Source organism: Equus przewalskii, chromosome 17, assembly GCF_037783145.1.
Source record: "Equus przewalskii isolate Varuska chromosome 17, EquPr2, whole genome shotgun sequence".
NCBI lineage: Eukaryota > Metazoa > Chordata > Mammalia > Perissodactyla > Equidae > Equus > Equus przewalskii.
In genome coordinates, this window is record NC_091847.1 from 51,750,773 (window position 1) to 51,770,677 (window position 19,905).

General features: G+C 41.0%; 1 protein-coding gene across 2 annotated transcripts in view; it reads left to right on the forward strand.

Annotated features, from left to right (window-relative positions):
• MAP3K20 (mitogen-activated protein kinase kinase kinase 20) overlaps nucleotides 1-19,905 on the forward strand; it is a 167,769-nt gene that overhangs the window by 143,754 nt on the left and 4,110 nt on the right. For both annotated transcript variants that reach the window (XM_070580211.1, XM_008533255.2), the window contains exons 17-19: nucleotides 13,260-13,376; nucleotides 15,440-15,514; nucleotides 17,202-17,352. In XM_070580211.1, the coding sequence (XP_070436312.1) occupies nucleotides 13,260-13,376; nucleotides 15,440-15,514; nucleotides 17,202-17,352 (343 nt within the window). The remainder of the gene's footprint in view (nucleotides 1-13,259; nucleotides 13,377-15,439; nucleotides 15,515-17,201; nucleotides 17,353-19,905) is intronic.

Below are 19,905 nucleotides of genomic sequence, written 5' to 3' on the forward strand. Positions count from 1 at the left end.
AGTATAAAGTGACTGGAATGGGTGAAGTTAATCAGAAAAAGCTTTTTTAGAAGGAATGAGTTTTGAAATGGGGCTTGAAGAGGTTCGTGGTCATTTGCAAATAATTTTCCAAATGTAAAATTTAAAGCTTATGCTTAGAGGGTACTTCTTTCTAAAGAGCTCAAGTTATTTCATAAATGTCATCTGATTTATCTCCTTGGCATTTCTGGGAGATGCATGAGGCACAGTATTATCATCCCTGATTAGGAAACAGATACCAAGAGAAAGTGTGTCATCAGTCTAGGGTGAGGCGAGGACAGAACTGAGACCAGAAATTACATCTTTATTATTGCCTTTGTATTAACATGTGCCAGTGCGCATACCTGACCCAAGATTTTTGAGCCATCTGTAAACGTTCATAAAATAATCCTAGAATAAATTACTATCCAGTTCTAAAGAAGTTATGCCAGCCTATACACCTTTGCCTTATGAAATGTTTTCTCACAAATGTCCTTCAAATTGCTGTTCCAGTTCCCCTCATGAACACCTTGTTACCTTGACCCTTAAAGGTACAACCCAAGAGAAAAAGACTTCCTCAAAATTCCAATGAACTGAGTTCTCATAAACCCATCTTCACGGAAAAGGTGACGCCTTTACCCTGTCTCCATGACCAGAATGACTTACGAAAACACACTGGAGCTTTGGAAGTTCCCTCCAGACCTGAGTTTGCATGGCGGGGAGATTTGCCTGACCACTTCACCTCTTCTATTACAAATAAAATGAAGCATGTGTTCTAATGGTAGCCGTTGGGAATAATGTGTGACAGTGACTTTATGATGAAAATAGTAGCTACATTTTCCCATTGCTACTGAGAAGGACCACCAGCTCACTGCCACTTACGATTGGTATGCCATTTCACTCACTGGCCTACTAAGAGGAAACAATGAAATTATGACCTTATATACAAATATATGTGGAGGAAAAAGCCTCTCATCACCAGACCTGTCAACCTTTTGGGCTTAAGAACTCAGATTAAATTCTTTTTTTTTAGCCTCATTTACAGCCAGATGGATTATGGCACAAAAGTGAGGTTGATTCACCCAACTGAGGAAAGCCATTCACGTTTGAGAGCCGGTGCCTGCTACCGTGGTCAAGAGCCGTTGCCTGACGCCTTGCCCAGGAACTTAGTCTTACTGCCACACGCCTCTGGATAACCAGGCCCCACCAGGCTCTAGTATGACATACACTTTGAGAATTCTTCCACTAATTAAGTGTCCTTTTTCCTTCCGTTTTTTGAGACACACTGGCAGGGAAAATGATTGGACCAAAGGCTTCACTGACATTTCAATTAATAATAAGTGAGAATGGGTTTTACCTGTTTATTTGACCTAGTTCTAAAGAGTAAAATTAATTATTAATTTAAATAACATTGTATGTTGAGGCAGCTTTGAAATTATGACACTGGAATTGCAGAAAGTGGGTCTTTCTCAGCTCAAAATTTTCCCATGCTGGGGCTTGAAATGATTATGATAATTATTATTATTTCATACCTCTGCCAGACACTGTAGTAAGTACGTTGCAAGCATTTTTCTTATGTTATTGTTAGAATCCACCATCGTAGGGGGCATTCTCCCTGTGTCATCAACAAGAAGAAAGGGAGGAGGGGAGAGGTATAGTTCCGTACCCCGAGTCCCCACCTAGTAAGGCACAGATCGGGTCCAAGGCCCCAGTGATGGTGTGACACTGCCTCTTTTTGAAAGTATCATCATCCCCCAAGATAGGTATATTGGTAATAAAAAAGGCAAATTTTTTTGGTCAGTTAGTACTAAATTACCACTATTTTTGTTTTGTGTAGAAAGTGCCTAGTGTTTTGTAATCTAAGGCCTTTGACTTGGCACAAAAGAAAGGGGCTTCCAGCATCTCAGGCAGCTTCATGCACTCCCCAGGGTGGCAACCACCCTTTTTAATTGAAATATTCAGTCACATAGGGTTTATTATTATATCTCTTATAAACTCACCAGTTAGGAATATTGATTCTCAAATTGCCAAGGAATAAACTATCAAATCACCCAGCAGTTTTCTCATAAAAACCTTTGAGACTTTGTGACCTAAAAATTCAAAAGCAGAGTGATGAAGGAACTATTTGGGAGGCCATCCTTTCCTCGTGAGTGCTGGACAGCCACATACTTTGTCCCTCGCGTCCTTATTCCTGCCTCTCCCCAATGAGGCAAGGAACCCTGATTGCAGCTGGGCTCCTGTGGGACTAAGTTGATTTCCTGTGGCCAAGAAGAGACTGGGGTTAGAGAGAAGCCTCGGAAACTGCTCCCTGGCTCCCCCAGTGCCCTGGCTACAGTGGACCCTTAATAGAGACTGGCTTCTGGACTCTAGTACCTCCCTCCAGATCACCATCACTTCCGATTGCCTTTTGAGAGGGATTTTGAAGGGGCAAGCGAACCAGGAAGAGAAAATAAGAGGAATGTTTTGAAGAGGTGGGAGCAGAACTAACTGCTTCCATCAGAGCGGAAAGCTTTTCCTGTCCACCTTCTCTCTCCTCCTTCCACCCGTCATTGTTGGCACCTGGCCCCCTTCTGCCACTCCCCACCGCAAGAAATTCAGTCAAGAGGTCTGCTTCTCCAGTTGTTTCATCTATAGGTTAAAAACGCTGCTTTTTACAATTACTTCCCACTTATTATTGTGCTTTTAGGCCTTTATTAGACTGCTTATAAAATGTTGCATTTAATAAATTTAATTGAATCTCCAGGCCCTTTCTCAGAGCACTATAAATATCAAAAACTGTCAAATAGGGCTTTTTTTCCTTTTGTGTAATTTTATGAATGGATAGATAAACATGAATAAAATAACAGGGCACTAACAAAGGGATTTTGTAAGGAAGTAAAAAGCCAATACCTTTTGTAAATTTCAGAACAGCTAAAAGCAGCACTTTTCTTTACTTTGATAAAGTGTCTTTATGTCTTGTGTTTATTAAAAACAGTGTAGGGAAGTTTATTTCCCATGATCAACTATTTTTCGTGGGAACAATGCATGTACATACACATGTGTTTTTGTGTGCCTAAGTATATGAGCTTGCAGGGATAGTGTTCTATAAGAAATACAAGTTTTAGCTGACAGCAAAGGAGCAGATGCAGTGCAGAATTTGACTTCAAGACTTGCCGCTCATTTCTAATTGGAAGGTGACAATAGACTTTGCCTAGCAGGTTGGGCAACCTCCTATAGAATGAGAGCAAAACTGGGAGAGGTGTTCAGTACGTACTTGCTGATGGATTGATAGTCACGTGTAGAAATGGCTTGCTAGAAAATGGCTAACAACTGCTGAAAACCCCCCTAACTTGCCGTGTTTGCAGATTTCCATGGTATAAATACTCCCACCATGGCTGGTTTCAAGTTACCCATTGACATCACTGAACTTAAAGTTGGAAAGAGATGCGAGCAATCACCCCATGGGAGCTGGCTCCAGCACACTATTGGGTCACTCTTAATCTCCTTAATCAAGATTATGAATTCCTTTTAAAACAATGGAGAGTGACGAAGTATACATGATAAAACATAGGTTTGAATAAGTTCTAAACACATTACTGCTAGTTTCTAGCTATTATGATACGTGTAGTCAGCTCAAAGAGAGCTCCAGTCTCCCAATGAATCCATTGTTGGCTTAGATCTCCTTGGGTCACCATTGGCTCGTATAGACACACTGACCATATTGTATGAATCAAAAATTAGGATTTGAGTTTGTAAAAAGTAAGAATATACTTACGAAATAGAGAAACAAAATTTAAATTTGTGACTGTCTTTTAAAAATGTTGGAACAGTCATAGTTGTTGACTCCATGATGACAGACACAGTTGTTGATAATAATAGAAAAGATGGTTGCTTTTAGAAACAGATTTTTGCAAGCCTCTGGGGATCACTGTGAATTTTGCAGAGAGAAGACCTTGATAACCCACAGTGACTTGTGTTTTCTGAAGCAAAAATTAGGTCTTGAGAATAATTAATTATAAAAGGGACAGATTATTTGAAATGAAATTAAAATCACTATGTTAGAAAAGCAATGTTTGATGCCATATCAATCCTGGACATTAGGATTTGGACTGAAACAGCTTACCTGGTAAACAGTGCCTACTAACTAGGCAGTCTTTTTTCAAAAATCATATTTCTTGGAGACATGGGAGGTGGGAGGAGAACTTAGTAGGTACAAGAGCTGTTTTCATATTTTGAGGGTCCTGGGTAAAAGTTTATTTGCAGCCCATTTCTCAGTATTAGAAAAATTGTAAGCAGTAATTCGGCAAGCCAGACCACCTTCTCTATTGGTTAAGAAGCCCAGTCTGTGATAGAATAGGTTCGTGGTTATTTGGAAATCAATAGCAAGACTTACTATTCTTTTTTACCAGGATGAATACCTAGTACCTTCCAATTTCAAATGCAGTTTTAAAGAAATGAAGAAGCACTTTCCAGACATGTCAGCTAACACCTGAACCATCTCAGGTAGTCAAGGGTGTAATGCATCACATGAAAGTGTGTCTCACTTGATTTGTTGCACTTTATTTTAACATCATCCTAAAGTCCCTTTTTCATACATAACTCAAATAACAACCCCAAAAAAGGCAACATAACAACCTTATCTCCACTGGTGTCTCGTTGGCACCAATCTGCCCTGACCTTAGACACAAGCCATTGTTAAGGGTATAACGCATTTACATATTTTGCAATAAAACATCAGTTATTTGCATTACTGTGTCAAGTTTTATTTGATTCTTTCACCTAAAAATGACTCATTTTCCTTTCTTGTATTTTAAAAACCAACTACTCTAAGCTTGTTTGAGAATAATCAAAAATTGCCCATTTAGCTAGAAGTCATTTTCTTTTCAAAAGGCAAATGTTATTTAATCTTTCAGCTGTTCATTGTGCCATCATAAATACTTTCTTTTCAGCACAGTTGTGGGGACTGAAATGAGCCCACTAATTGCCTCCCATTTCGACTGACATGTGGTGGTTTAGTGGAAAGAGAACACAGCAGGAGAAGGAAATAGGAGGCTGAGAAAATGAGAGCTAATTATTTTCACTGCCTCATGTCAGGCTCTGTGTCAGCCTTGTTTTTACAAACTGGAAGGTTTAGCACTAAATAAAACAAACTGGCGTCATGTTTTTATATACTGGCAGTGTCACGGAAGCAGCTGCACATCTCAAAGACAATATAATGCCTGCGTTCGCATGGACACCATCTGACAGACACTGTGAGCCACGGCTAATGAGGACATCACAGTGGTGCCAAGTGAAAGGTGCTGAATTATGTATGATTCTTCATCAGTACAGCAATAGTCCTGTACATCATTATGAGACATTGTTTTGCTGAAGAGATTAAAACATTCTTAGTTCCAGACCCTGCAACCTATATGCGCTGAAAGAGGTTATTAATGGAATTTTTAGGGAGAGTTTCTTGTGGATTTCTTTTTGGTTGAAAAACAAATCTCACGGGACAAAGCCGCGATGGGTCACGACACTGTGTAGATAAAGAAGAGAAGCAAATTAACCATACTTGCATTATCTTCCTTTTAAAGGCAGCATAATAAAATAGAGTGTAGCGGGGTTAGACATAATGATAAATAACCCAGGTGCTGTCACGGGATGTTCCACTCTCCTGCCTTTAAAACAGCAGGTTCCAGCAGCTGAGCTAGATAATAGCAACGCACGCAAAGGAGCCTTCGGAGGCCTAAATCAACATCTTACTAGTTTGAATACCAGCATGACCAGCGTTTCTATCGTACTTTTATTTCATCTTGCGTTACTTCTTACATTTCACAACAGTCGCCTGGTATGAGACTGTGTCCCTCTTTTCCCCCTCTTCAATCTTAAAAAGTTTATTCCGACCTCTATTTCGTATTTTAAAATGTTTCCTCAGTACAGGCCATTTTGAGGTGGAGGGGCCTCTATGCTAGAATCCTGAGGTTCTCTGGTGATTTTCCCTTTTCTCTATTCATGGGGTAGGGTGGTGCTGGGCGTTTTGAAAACTAGTGTCTCTCTCAGTAGACTGGGCACGCCCAGGGCTTAAATTCCAGTCCCAGCGCAGCTAAGTGAACTGGCTGCAAATCTCAACATATGCCGAGCCTCAGTCTGCTCATCTGTAAGATGGGGCCAGTGCTATCCATAACAGGGTAAGGCTGTGAGCATTAAGTAACGTGGATTAATCTCAAAAACATTATGCTGAGTGAAAGGAGCTGAACATACACAAACACCTGCTGTAAAATTCCAATTCTGTGAAGTTCTAGAGCAGGCAGAATTAATCTATGGTCATGGACATTGGAACCATGGGTGCCTCTGGTTGTGCAGGGAGATCAACTGGGAAAGAGGAGGAAGGAACTTTCTAAAGTAGTGGAAATATCTTGCTTGTTTGGGTGGTTACGCTGGTATATACATTTGTCAAAATTCATTGAACTGTGCGCTTAAAAATCTGTGCATTTTATTATATCCAAATTATACCTCAAAAAAAAATACACCAAAAAAAGTTTTGTCTGCAGCCTTCAGGTAAAGGTGTTGTGTAGGAGCCTGAAAGCCTAATCTGGGGGTTTTTCCCTCTGAAATGTCCTGAATGAGCTTAGCCCTAGATTTTTAAAGATTTATCTGTAGTGTTCATATTTGCAATGAACTTTGGTAGGAAAAAAAGTAGACAGGCAGAGATTGTTGTCTCTGAATTGCCCAGAACTTAAAATGATATTTAAAGTTTAATTTCTGTGCTACCTTCAATCTGTTTTTCTATTTGGAAAATTTACCTCTGTCTTGATTATTTCTTTTTATTCCCTCTCTCTCTCCTTCCCTTCCTTCCCTCTTTCCTCTCTTCCATCCTTTTGGCAGAAGGGAGACAGGATATCTATGTTTGGTGTCACTTGTACCAGCTCAGAACTCCAAAGAATTTTAAACAGCTTGCAAAGAATGTAATAGTGATTTCTCACAAAGAGATACTTAATTTAGCATTAACTGAGTGTTGTTTAGGATTTTATCTTCACAGTGTTAACAGTTTCTGTTTTAGTTGGCCGGTAATCTTAATTCAGAAAATTTTTTCACATAATTGGCGATGCTGGAGCAGATCACAGGAATGCCTTCTCATCCTCCATTAACCACATACTTGCTCCTAAAATCATCCAGATATTTCTGTGGCTGCCCAGATAGATAGTACATATCCTGGGCACCCAACAGAATTGTTGTTTTCCTCACTTTCAAATGCAAAAATTCCCCTCTCCCCAGTACAATTCCATCCATTTCTTTTCTTTTCTTTTTTTTTTTTTGAGGAAGATTAGCCCTGAGCTAACTGCTGCCAATCCTCCTCTTTTTGCTGAGGAAGACTGGCCCTGAGCTAACATCCATGCCCATCTTCCTCTACTGTATAAGTGGAATGCCTACCACAGCATGGCTTCTGCCAATCTGTGCCATGTCCACACCTGGGATCCGAACCGGTGAACCCGGGGCCACCAAAGCGGAATGTGCGAACTTAACTGCTGTGCCACCGGGCCGGCCCCTCCATCCGTTTCTTATAGATTTGCACTGAGAGGCAGAATTGCTAGTAGTAAGGTTTGGATAACTGTTTTTTTGCTTTTCAAAGCTCTAACAAAGAACTTCCCAGTGACCCACTCTGCTCCTGTGTCAGTGGCTTTTGTTTATTGATTAGTAATTGCACACCCTAGAAATGTGCATCAAGATACAAATTTGAACAGTGGGAATGTCCTCCTGGGTGAGAATCTAGTTATGAAATAAAAACCCATGGTAGTCAGGACCTGTCCTATGATTTGCTTGCACAACAAGGTGGGAGCGGGCTGTTTCTCGTTTGGAGAGTGGAAGTTGTGCCTAGCCACAAAGCCTAAGCCAGGGCCAGAGGAAAGTGTTTGTGATTCCAGATCCTGGCCAGATCAGTCAAGAAAAGGAGCATACAGAAAGTGTGAGCCATATGATTTAACAATGATCTTTTTCAACAAAGGAGGGAAAGATTGGCTATGTTGGACTTGTTAGAGACTCAGTATTTCAATCTCTGCCATGGAGACATATAAAGGAATTCACCAAGATAATTTGGACCATTTGCTGACTTTGGAAGATGGGACTTCTCTGTAGTGTAATTCTTTTGTTAACCCATAACAAGGAATAGTTCAGGATTCAGAAAAGACTGTGGGGACCCTGCTCTTCATAGCACGAATAGACCACCTTGATTCAGTTCTGAACTCCACCACATGCTGTGTGATCTTGATCAGATTACCTCATCTCTCTGTGCTTCAGTTTCCTCATCCAAGACAAGGCTTTCTGGCTGTCAGTCACATTTCATAGCCACTGTATCTCCAGACTTCTGATGGTACCTATTGGTAGGGCCACATCAGGATCTGTGGAAGCAGGAAAGGGCAGAATTGGTGTTAGGTAATCCATCTATGTAAGAAGATGCAAGTTTATTCCTTCTATTTATTTCATAAAACCAGTTGTTGTTATGTTGCCACTTGGCTGCACCTTCTTTTTATCAACCCTGGTCATTCCCTGGCACCAGAGTTATTCAGTGCCCTCTGGATCCCCAGACTCCTGCCACGTGAGATGCTCTGACGCAGACTGCCTGCTCTGGCCAGATCCTACTCTAGATACTCTTTGTACCTTCCTGCCTGTCAAAGCTCCCTCACCTTCTGACCCATTCCTTGGATCGCTGCTAGATCATGGGCCCTTAGTCTAATGGGAGCTGTGTTGGTGACCAGTATTGGTAACAATAATAATTTCTCCTTTTTGAGCTCCTAATTTGACTCTGGCACAGAGCTGGGTACTTTATTTACGTTATCTCATTTAATCCTCACACAACACAACAACCCATTCGTGAAGAAGGAACAATGAGGTTCAGGCAGGTTACATAACTTGGCTGAGGTTGAGGGGAAAGAGAAAACTGAGATTCAAGCTCGGGCAGTTGGACCTTAAACTTGTGATCTTCCCCTCGCCCCCTGCTGCTCCCCCAGTAATGGCTTAATGTGTGCTCCTTGTCTATATTGTTTTCATTTTACAGGACTCATCAGTGCCTTAAGCCAAATGAGGGAATGACAGGGCCCTTTCAGACTGCCAGGGGTGAAGTGGTTTTGGAAAAAGAACGCTTTGAGGCCGCCATGGGCTCTCAGAATACAGAGTTGTCTGCTTTTGAATTCTGCCCATCAGGATTGAGAATTGGTCACAGACATCCAAAGTGACTCTTGAATGTTTCCGATTCAAAAATCAATACCCACATTTCTGTCACTCATATCAAGCCAAGATCAATAGTTCACCCTGGGAAAAGTAAATGGTTTTTAAATCAGAGCCCACATTCCCACTACCTGGTCCTCATCATACCAAGAAACTGAAAAGGTACAATTGTGGATGTAAAATTCTATGTGAGGCTCATAAACATGTGCAGTTGTTACTTTTAGTGATATTATTGATGATTTAATTCAACTTCTTTGTTATGAAAATCTTTCCAATGATCAGTTGGTTAGGAACTCGTTACCCATCTGCAGTTGGGTCCTGAGGATTTCAATAACTTGTTTAAATCCTGGTAGTTGTGAACGATGCCCACTGACAACTTATGACTCCTTGTGTAGCAAAAACGCCAGGGTGTCACCTCAGGGTAATTTGAAGTTGAGCAGAATTTAAAGAATTCCATGACTTTATTTGTGGATTACTTTTGTTAACTAGGCAACAATGAAATCATAGATGCCCTGAAAATTCCTAGGAGGTATGTCAGGGCATTGACAGATTAAGTTAACAATTTAGGTGAACGCTGCATATTCTCTTTCTCACTCAGCTTTGTAACAACCAGTACCTACGTTTTAATGAATGGATAATGCCCCCTTTGTCTTATAACTTCTTTGATTATAGTTTTATTGCTTCTGTAGCTATCTTCTTTTATGGTTCAGGTAAAAGGATTTCTTTCAGATAAGAGAAAAAGAGAATTTAAAAAGTAAAAGGTCTGGGGGCCAGCCCAGTGGCACAGCAATTAAGTTCACACGTTCTGCTTTGGTGACCCAGGGTTCACCCGTTTGGATCCCAGGTGTGGACCTACGTACCGCTTGGCAAGCCATGCTGTGGCAGGCATCCCACATATAAGGCAGAGGAATATGGCCACGGATGTTAGCTCAGGGCCAGTCTTCCTCAGCAAAAAGAGGAGGATTGGTGGCAGTTGTTAGCTCAGGGCTAATCTTCCTCAAAAAAAAACCCCAAAAAACTAAAAGGTCTGTAACCCTATCATGTATATACTTGTTTCTCCAAGTTGAACTTTGGGGAACAAAGAAGCAGTTGCTGCAGGAGACGACCTTTGGCCACTTGATTTTTGGTTATAGGAGCAAAATCTTCTCTGGCCCTTCTCCCTCCTGCCTGTTGTCAATAGCTGGTCCCATTATGGAGCTCTAAAAACCATCCAGTGAGTCCATCCTGCCACCCCTCCCAATCTCCCTTCCTGATTGGTATCTCCTCCAACTTTGGAGCCAGGCAGCCTTCTGCTGTACAATCCCACCTCCACCACTTATTGGCCAGAAACCCTAGGAAAATTCCTTAATCCATCTGAGCTTCATTTTTCTCACTCTCCTAATGAGAAAAATAAACATAACTTGCAAGTTTATTATGAATATCAAATAAAATAGCATAGTGGAAGTACCCAGCAACATGCCCAGAGCCCAGTAAGCACTCCACAGGCGTGAATTCTCTCCTGCAGCAGCCCCTTCTCAACATAGAGCTCCTCTGAGCATGCGCAGCATAGCTGCTCCGAGCACGTGCCCCAGATCGCATCTGAGCATGCGCATAGGAGGGTCTGCTTCCAGGACGTGAGGTCATGGAGGAGAGCTCAGCGTTGTGAGATGGGAGAGCAAAGCAGAGGGAATCAGGCATATGCCCAATGCTCAAGGTCTTTTAACTGTCCTTCTGACTAACTTAATTCCAAAACTTGACAGGCCAAAGAAACAGAACTAAGTAAACTCGTGTTTTCTAAGGTTTTTTATTCCAGCTGCTGCCTTGAGGAGGCTCTTGCAGTTTCGGAGAAGAGCAATCATGACTCCAAACGGTCTTTATCCTGCCCAGTTATCTCAGGCCCATGTTGCCAGGGTAGCAGTGGCTGCCAAACAAAGAAATACTGAGAGATTTGTCAGTTCTGAGCCACTAATTTGACTTCCGTTAGCCAAGAGCTAGGTTTTCACCTTATTGAATAGACCTTTTCCTCACTCATTGGCTCTCTGTCTTGGGAATGCGGCTGGGCGAAGAGGGTCAATCCCCTCAGGCATGGGCCCTGCCTGGTTCTACAGTTCGTCGTGACGCCCTCCTAAGACATCAGGCTCCCCCAGCTTCCTGTTGAAGCCAACAGGTTTTCAACAGCCTCTTTGTTAGTGCTCTTCCATAATAATTTTGTCTGAGCTTGCTCAGGAAGCGTTCCAGGTCCCCTCCTATGACAGCATTTTCTAGTTTCTGCATGTAGGTGCTCAGTACATTATTTAATCTCTCAACATCCTTCATTCTTCAAATAACGTAAGAGAGAAGGTGAATTTATGGTCCAAGGGTCAAATTTGGTACAAAGACCTGCCTTTCTTTTTCCTTTTAATTGTAAACACAGTGTTTATCCCTCAACATTTTTATTATTAAATTTTTCATACAGCAAAGTTAAAAAATTTTAGAGTGAACCCTCGTATACTCACCTCCTGGGTTTGACCATTAATATTTGCTCTACTTGCCTTATCACATATCTGTCCATCTATGTAGCCCATTAGCCATCTATCAATCCCTGTTTTTTTATGCATTTCAAAGTCATTTGCAGACATCAGTACACTTCCTCCTAAATACTTCAGTGTGTTAGAGTTCAGTAAGAAATGCACACATCTCGGCATACATTCGCTGAGTCTTGACAAATGCATACACCTGTGTAACCCAAACCCCTACCTACCAATAGAGGATTAGCACTCCCAGAAAGTCCCCTCACGCCCCTTCCCAGTCAATCCCCATCGGCAGAAGCAACCACTCTTCTGAATTTTTTCCACCATCGATTAGTTTTGTCTGTTCTAGAATATCATATGAATGGAATCCTTAGATTGTTCTTTTTTGTGAGAGTTTATCCATGTTGCTGCATGCATCACTAATTTTTTCCTTTTTATTGCTGACTGACATTCCATTCTATGAATACACCACAGTTCTTCCATTCTGTTGATGAACTCTTGGCCTGTTTCCAGTTTTTTGGCTAATATGATAAATCTGCTACAAACATTTCTGTATAAGTCTTTTTTTCATTTCTCTTGGGTAAATACCTAGGAATAGGTGTATGTTTCGTTTTATAATCAACTGTCAAAAGTTTTCCCAAAGCGATTGTACTATTTACACTCCCACCAACAATCTAGTGGCTCCAAATTCTGGCCAACATTTGATGTTATCAGCCTTAGCCATCTGATGGGCATAGAGTGGTATCTCATTTTGGTTTTAATTGACATCCCCCTGATGACTAATGGTGTAGAGCACTTTTTCATTACATGGTGGTTTCACTGAAAATTTAATTAGTATGCCATTGTTTAAAAAATCAAGAAGTTTCACATAAGAATCCAGATATCCAGCTTTTCGTGAAACATTAAAGGACCTAGCAAGACTGGGCTCATATTCCCACATGGGTACAATCAACAGAAGCTGAATGGTGGCTGTCCCTTTAGGTCAGTTACCCTTTAGATCTCCAGAGTCCCCAGTACTCTCCCCATAACTCCCCAATACTTAAGCCAATTATCAATTGCCATACATCACATTTGCAGTGTCGTTTTCCTTCCTGTTAAGAGGAAAGTGAGCTATTTCTTGAACCCATGTCATTATCAATACTGGAAAAGTGAAAGGTAGGTCAAGAGGGCCTTATATTTCAAAAAAAGTGAGAAGACCGTATTTCTTTGTGTCATTGAAAAAATCTTTCTACAATGTTTAATGTGTAAATTAAACATGTCTATTTTGAAAGATTACAATTTACGGCTCTGTAATGAAACTGCCTGGCTTTTCTCCTTTTTAGTATCTGCCTGGCCCCTTTCGGAGTTTGAGTTTGCAAGGCCTATAATAGAACACTTAAACTGATCACTTATGTCTGAAGACTGCGCTAACTGGGAGTTATTTAGATACATAAAGAGATCTAATTTTGTGTCCTTTTATTGAAAAAAGGAAAAAAAAAAAAACCCACTGCAATAATACTTCATTTAGAATACTTCATGTGTTATAAAACATTGAGACTAAAAAAATTTGTTTCGCTGTCTCAAATTCTACAATTTTGCTTTTAATTCCAGGATTGTAAGTGGAAAATGTATATGGAGATGGATGGGGATGAAATTGCAATAACCTACATCAAAGATGTGACATTCAACACTAACCTACCTGATGCGGAGATGTTAAAGATGACAAAGGTAGGGTTCTATTTATGGCTTAAAAGCTTTTTTGAATTCACGGATATCAAACAAAGACATTAAAATACCCCAGCAGTGTGCTTTTGTGCTTGTCGGTGTTCACATCAGCTCAGCCTCAAACTGGCTGTTGGAAGGCACATTTTATTTAGCAGATTGAGATCATAATAGTTTTTTGTTAAAATTCCTCTCATGTTGTGTGAACTAAAAAGTACTACAGAAAAAGTGTCGTTTAATTTTTTTTATTTTCTTCCATATTTCTTTTATGCTTAGTCTGTCATTTATTAAAGGAAAGAAAATGCTAAGGATGAGAATATTTACCTCGAATTTTGGGTCATTTTAAACTTTGAAAAATTTGTAAGGAGGAAGGCTTCCTTGGTTGTGTTCAGTTTCTTGAAGGACTGAGATGAGGTTATCCATGAGGCACATGTTGAAGTCTTGATGGCTTCCTTGAGGTCACGCCTCTGAATTCCTGGAGTGGCCAGAGGACATGTTGCTACTTCCGGGTCAATGGTAGAAGCATGCCCATTAAAACACTGAAGAAAGAGTTAGAGAAATGCTTAGCTTCTCCTCAAAATGGAAAAAAAGTCAATTCTGTTCCAATCATACTGAAAAAATACATATGAGACTTCAGTTGTGGAAGGTCAACAACTCAAGTAAATTACCACGACTTCAATAGGACAGTCACCCTAAACTTCACATAAGCCATTAACTCTAGTACACTATTAATGGTGTATTTGGTTTCATTGAAGAAGATGGGGCTGGTAGCAAAGAAGAAGCAGGGGACATTCACAAGTGGGGAAGTAAAGAGTCTTCAAAGCCACAGTATTAGACTTGCAAATATGTTCCCTTCCCAGGCATAACATTGCTCAGCACCCAAGTCCTTTTCATTTACAGGTATATTCATCAGGTAGATAGAGTTGATATTCATTGTTGGAGTCCCCTGAGTAACTGGGAGTTATTTCAGTGGGCTTACTTATCTGTAAAGGTTATGATCTAGTTTCAACTTTCCTTTATTTTGTGGGGACATACTATGTTTTGATGTCTTGAAGACTGGACAGATGCTTTGTCTTTCCTCCCTACCTGTGCTGTCATGGGTTGCAGGTGTTCATTGCTTCAGTGTCATTTAGAAGCAAGATCCAAGTCATTGCTTGCTGACAGAAGGAAGTTCCTCACAGCACAGATAACAGGGTGGAGTTGTGAAACCGAGTACAGGTGTTTCTGCTGTGACGCCGCGTCCGCGTTCCTGAGGAGCTGCGTCTGCCGCAAAATCATGCAGCTCCATTAACGGGGCCTTTCGGAAAGCTGGATTGGGGCGGACCACTCAGAATCTGCAGAACTTTACAGCACCAACAGAAACAATACCAGTCCTAATTAAAAAAACAAAAAGCCCAGTTAAATCTCTACTGCATTTGCTTTGTACCCATCTCACGGTCAGTCAGTCATTTGCAGCCTTAAACCTGGAAGGAAGGGTGAGGGGTGGGAAGAGAGTGGAGAATCACTTCTAATAAACACCACTTTCATCCGAGTTAAAGTAGGATCCAAGGCATAGTCTTTTTAATTAATCCTTTGTTTTAATATAGTGGGGAAATGTCCCCACAGTTTCATTTGCACGCACTGCTTTGCCGGATAGCCCTTGGTAGTGGAAAGCAAAATGGTGTTGAAGCCACTAAACCAACCACTGCTTGCACTCAAGGAAGGCACTTCTGGGTCTTCTTATATTGTTAAAACTTCCTCTTAATTATGAGAAAGGTTTCTGCTGATACTTAAAAATATTAGCATGAATTAATGACTTGATAGGATTGAGTGATATATGAGAAAAGAGAAGATTGTGGGAGAGCGGGGCTAGCTGTTTACAAATATATGAAAGGATGTATTATGAAAACGAAAACCCCAAACATTAGCATGTTGTGAGTCGTCACATGTGAACCAACATGCCTTTCACGATAATCTGACATCGTGCCCTGTTTGCCAATTGTGTATGGGGCACTGGCCTCCAAGAATCGTGTGGTGTAGCAGGGCAGGCTGTGTAATGGCTCTCCGCCATCCTGACTTTTGTTTTTCAGCCCCCATTTGTAATGGAGAGGTGGATTGTAGGAATAATGGAAGATCAGACTGTAGAATGCACTGTCACATACGAGGTAAGCTGGGACGGGGGCTGCTGGTGGCTTCACCATCAGTTACTCAGTAGCGATTTATTTGTTTAAAAATTGTTGGAAGAGAAACTATTTAACCAACATGAATATGGGAAGATCAATAATAATAATTGTTCTAACAAAGTGTTGGGAAGGAAAGAGACTAGGATACACTTACCTGGATAAAGATTGAGGTAGTGATTCATTCATTCATCAGTTAATGGTTGAGCACCTTCTGCATGCCACGTACGTAACGTGTTCGGTACTGGGGATACCAAACAGTGATGAAAGCAGAGCTTTCCTTCTTGGTGCTAAGGGTTTAGGGGTAAAGGTAGATCAGTGATTCTCCACCAGGACAGAGCCCACCTTCTACTACGTGGCGGGGGGACAGTGGTTTCTATCATCAAAAACATATTCCATGTATTTTATATATGGAAAAATAGAAAAACTTACACTTTAAAAAATATGCTATTCAAATTCATTCATTTAGCAAATACCTATTGACAGGTACTGTGCTGTGATTGGGATAGACTAAATCTGTGCTCTCTTGAGGCTGATATTCTAATGGGGGGAGATAGATAACTAATAGGTGACAAATAAGTACTGTCAGAGAATGAGAAGTGGTAACTAGAAAATAGGCTACTGGGACATTAGATTGGGTGGTCAGCCAAGGCCTGTCTCTGAGGAGGAGGCAGCAAGAAATGGCAGAGGAAAGTCAGATGCTAGTTCCTGAGGCACAGAGAACAATGACAAGGCTAGGGAGGTGGGCGGGGCCAGATCAGAGAGCCTCATGGCCACCGTGAGGAGTTTGGATTTACGGTAAGCACAATGGGAAGGAAGCCAATGGGGTGTTTCACACCGTCTTGTAAAAAGCGCTCTTTTTAGTAACTGCACAGTTGTAACAGCCAGTTTTCATCTCTGCCTGCCTTAGTTCTGGACACACACCACCCCAAATTCTTTTCTTCTTCTCCTTCTCTTTCCCCTTCCTCTTCCTCCATTTCCTGCCCCTCCTTCTTCTTGGACTCCATGATGATATGCTACTTGTGTCTGTAATGGTCACTTCAGGGTTTTTAAAACATATTTTCATAACCTTATTGAATCCTGAAAGGCTCTTTAATCTGATTTGTGACACCTGGTGATGAAGGGGTTTCGGGACAAGAAGGTGGGGTGTCTCAATCTGGTGCCTTCTCCTCTCTCTAATCCTTATTCTTAACTCTCTAGCCCATCTCGCTGTGGCATCTGTGCCCCTGCACCCTCCGTGGGGTAATTAGTCCCACCAAGCTACGCACACTCACCCTGATGGGCAGAGGTAGTCCTGGACGGAACAGCGGTCAGATTTTTATTTATTCAACAAAGTATCTGTTTTTAAGTACTATAAACAGAAGAAATTGGTTTTCATTTCTTATTAAACAAAGAGTTAAGCTGATATTTGCCAAGTATAATAACTTCTGAGAGAAGACAACCACATTTTTTACTACTGTAATTCACTAAGGAATAAAGTGATTAAAATTTTCCTTTTAGTCAAATTACCATATTTAAATCTCTGTGCAAACTGTACACATATTTCACCTAATGTGCATGATAGTGTTCTAAGGAGTCAAATTGAAGTGAAATGAGAACCTGGTTTTCTTTCCTTCCTATTTTATAAACGTGTATGTTTGGTCCTGGGTTTGTCTTTTTTTTTTTTTTACAGAGTGATGTTAGAGCTCCAAAAAGCACTAAACATGTCCATTCAATTCAGTGGAGTAGAACGAAACCTCAGGATGAAGTGAAAGCCGTCCAACTTGCCATTCAGACGTTGTTCCTCAACTCAGAGGGCAACCCTCGGAGCAGGTCTGACTCAAGTAAGTGAGATGTGTGCAGACTAGGTTCCAAGAATTCTCATACCAGGGGTGTGTGCCAGTCTGGGAGTAGACGTGGATTTCTAGTAGAATGCGTCCTTCTATTTTTAGAATATTGGTTTTATAAACAGATTATATGGAGAGGAGTATTTATGGACTTATAAATATGAGCATATTATAATAAATTTCAATATTTGGAGAACTGATTAAAGATGAAAATTAATCATTATGTTATATTGGTAAATAAAAATATATATGTATATTTATACACATATATATTTAATTTCCAAAATTGTAGATTAAAATATGAATCTTCTTCTGTGTCCAGCAAACATTCCTGTGAAGCCACTGCTACACTGGGGCAACTTCTTGGGTCCTGAACACCACGGATACATCAGAGCATAGGAGTGATAGGGGAGGGGAGAGGGAAGGAGAGGGGAAAGAAAGAGAAAATGTGAAATACATATGATGGCTGGCGGTGATAGTGATTACAGATGACATACAGAAACAACTTAGAAGTAATACAGAGGAAGGCCAGCTGACTGACTGTTAAATCGCCATTATGTAGAAGCTTCAGGGAAGAGGTCCTGACGTTCACCTTTGCAGGTCCGCTCTAACAGCACCCACAGTTGGGCTCTGCGGGACTGCGACAAGCTGGGAAACACATGGGTGATGGATGCGTAAATCCCCATGCAACTCACTTTTTACCATGAGAAATATACCTGCCAAATAAACCAAAACGCGTGTTTTCTGATCAGTGCATTTTCTTTCTCAATAAAAAAATACACCTGAGAAGCCATATCAGGAGGTTCTTTGGTGGCATGGAAACAAAGTACCCGGATGGCTAGTGTCACGGAGTTATGAGAGCCTAGCTTAGATGTCCTCCATTGTGAGGACTGGCTTGCCAAGCAGACCAGATGTTTTTAAATGTCCACCACCCCAGGGGCCCAGAATCCTGAGTGGTACTGAAAGCCCACCAGCAAATTCTTTGACAGCATGCTGGACCTGCCTTCCTGTGTCAACACAGTTGATTTGGTTATTTTCTTTCACAGTCATGAGAAGACATTCTGACCATCAGGATTGGGCTTGAGTTTTTACCATGTCTTCTCAGCCACAAACACATTTTCAAACATCTCTTAGAACGTGCTGTTTCTGCACAGGACTAACCGTATAATAGATGTTGATTCTCACTAGCTTCCCTCTCAGAAGGCACTCTCTTCAGTTCTTTTATTTGCTAATTCAACAGTCTTGTCTTGCGTGCATACTGGCATGCCTTTAAGAACTTCCTACTATAGTAATTTTTCCCCTCCTAAATAATTAATATTTATAGGGCACATTTTACTTCTGTAGGGCTTTCGTAGCCATGATCCCATTTGATCCCTGTAACACCCTCGTGATATCTGTGGGAGTCTTCTCTTTCCACTTCTGCTGTATTTTTCTCTTTTACTAAAAATTAGTTTTCTTTCTTTTTTTTCTGCTTTTGTTAATTCTATTTTATTTTGGTTTTTATTGAGGTAACGTTGATTTATAACATCATATACATTTCAGTTGTACATCATTATATTTCAACTTGTGTATAGACTACATCGTGTTCACCACTAAAAGTCTAGTTGCCATCTCTCACCATATACATGTGCCCGTTTGCCCCTTTTGCCTTCCTCGACCCCTTTCCCCTCTGGTAACCACCAATCTGTTCTCTGTATCTATCTGTTTGTTTGTTGTTGTTATTTTATCTTCCACGTATGAGTGAAATCATACAGTATTTGGCTTTTCCCCTCTTACTTATTTCACTTAGCATAATACCCTCAAGGTCCATCTGTGTTGTCACAAAAAAGTTTGTTTTCTGTTTCCCAACTCATATGACATAAAACAGCTGCCACCCACTTCCAAGTTTTATATAGTTCAAATTCCAGCACTCTGAGAATCATCAAATACATAGGCACATTATCAGTCCTAATTCCGGATTCCCTGGGGTAAGACTTTTCGGTGCTATTTTTTTCATGCGTTCTCCTCTAGACCAGTTAACTGTATCAAGAGGGGGAGGTGGTGGTGGGTGGCAGTGCCCATGAGGTGAGGTTGGTGGTGAGGACATACTGTGTGGCATACTGTAACCACACGTGTGGAGACAGGCTAAAGACGTCCCCAAAAGAGGGCAACAGGCGGACATCTAATAGTTGTCCTCTGCTTCTCTTAAATCTAAATATTTGGGGAGAAAACAAATTATTTTCTCTTTCTCTAAGAGTGTACACAGGTATAGTCAGCACCCTTCGATCTCCCACTTGAATGGCTCTGGATAAACCTTTCCTTCTGGAAGGTTGACTTTAACTGGAGAGGTTGCAGGCTAGGAGGAATTGACCTCCCTTTGGCTTACTCCAGTTTTAGCTACTTTGCCTCCATTCTTTCCTCCTTGTCTTTCTCTTTCCCTTTCCACGTGAAAGCTCAGAGGATACCGCCTGAATCAGGATATATTTTTCTGATGCAAGTAACAGCAAATCCAACTTCAGCTGGCTTCCTCCCAATGGACCAAAGTGTGGTCTCAGGACCAGCAGCCTCAGG